This window comes from Eimeria tenella, genomic scaffold, assembly GCF_000499545.2.
Source record: "Eimeria tenella Houghton genomic scaffold, Eth_scaff2630, whole genome shotgun sequence".
NCBI classification, from domain to species: Eukaryota; Apicomplexa; class Conoidasida; order Eucoccidiorida; family Eimeriidae; genus Eimeria; species Eimeria tenella.
In genome coordinates this window covers 318-1011 of record NW_013542504.1, presented here as the reverse complement: position 1 = coordinate 1011, position 694 = coordinate 318, and the positions used below count along the sequence as shown (strand labels likewise).

Sequence of the window (694 nt, the reverse complement as noted above, 5' to 3'; positions counted from 1 at the left end):
GCCCCCGGAGCCGGTGACGTACCGAAGGCCGGTGAGCTGCTCGCCCTACTTTGCTGCTCTGGGGGCGCTGCAGCTGCTGGTGGCGGAGAAGACTTTGAGCAGCAAAATAGTTTATTTAGTTGATGCTGCTGCTGCTGAGGAGGGGAGAGCAGCACGAGCGCGGGCGCATGCAGCAGCAGCAGCAGCGGCGGCGCGGGAGGCGGAGAAGCGGGCGCTGGCGGAGGCGCGGGCGCCGCTGCTGCAGCAGCTGCTGGGCAGCAGCAGCAGCAGCAGCAGCAGCAGCAGGGGTCCCCGCATCGAAATCTTGGGGGCCCCCCTCCGCACTGATTTATTTCTTGGAGACGAATCTGCTGCTCAGAAGGAGGGGGCCCTTTACGTGGGCGTGCTGCTGCGGGCGCAGCCGGAGTGGGACTTGCTGCTGCTGGAGCCCAGCCCCTTCGCCCCCGCTGCTGCTGCTGCTGCAGCAGCAGCAGCAGCAGCGCGGCTGCCCGTGTCTTGGCAAGAAAACAAAAGAATTAAGTTCGGAAGATTCGACTCTCTTCCTTACCAGTTTGCTGACCTCCGGAGGCCCCTCAAAAGGGGGGCCCTTTACCTCCAAGACCTTCCCGCGGAGGCCCCCGTGCTTTCCCTCAACCAGCTCTCGCAGCTCAAGCTCGTCTTCTTCAGGAAGGTCTGCTGCTGCTGCTGCTGCTGC

The 694-nt window shown here is 64.3% G+C and overlaps 1 protein-coding gene across 1 annotated transcript in view; it reads left to right on the top strand.

The window, feature by feature from the left end:
* Window positions 1-694, top strand: part of ETH_00042240 (uncharacterized protein) — a gene marked incomplete at both ends in the record, with an annotated part of 1093 nt that overhangs the window by 106 nt on the left and 293 nt on the right. The window contains one exon of the mRNA XM_013375276.1: window positions 3-670. Coding sequence (XP_013230730.1) covers window positions 3-670 — 668 coding nt within the window. The remainder of the gene's footprint in view (window positions 1-2; window positions 671-694) is intronic.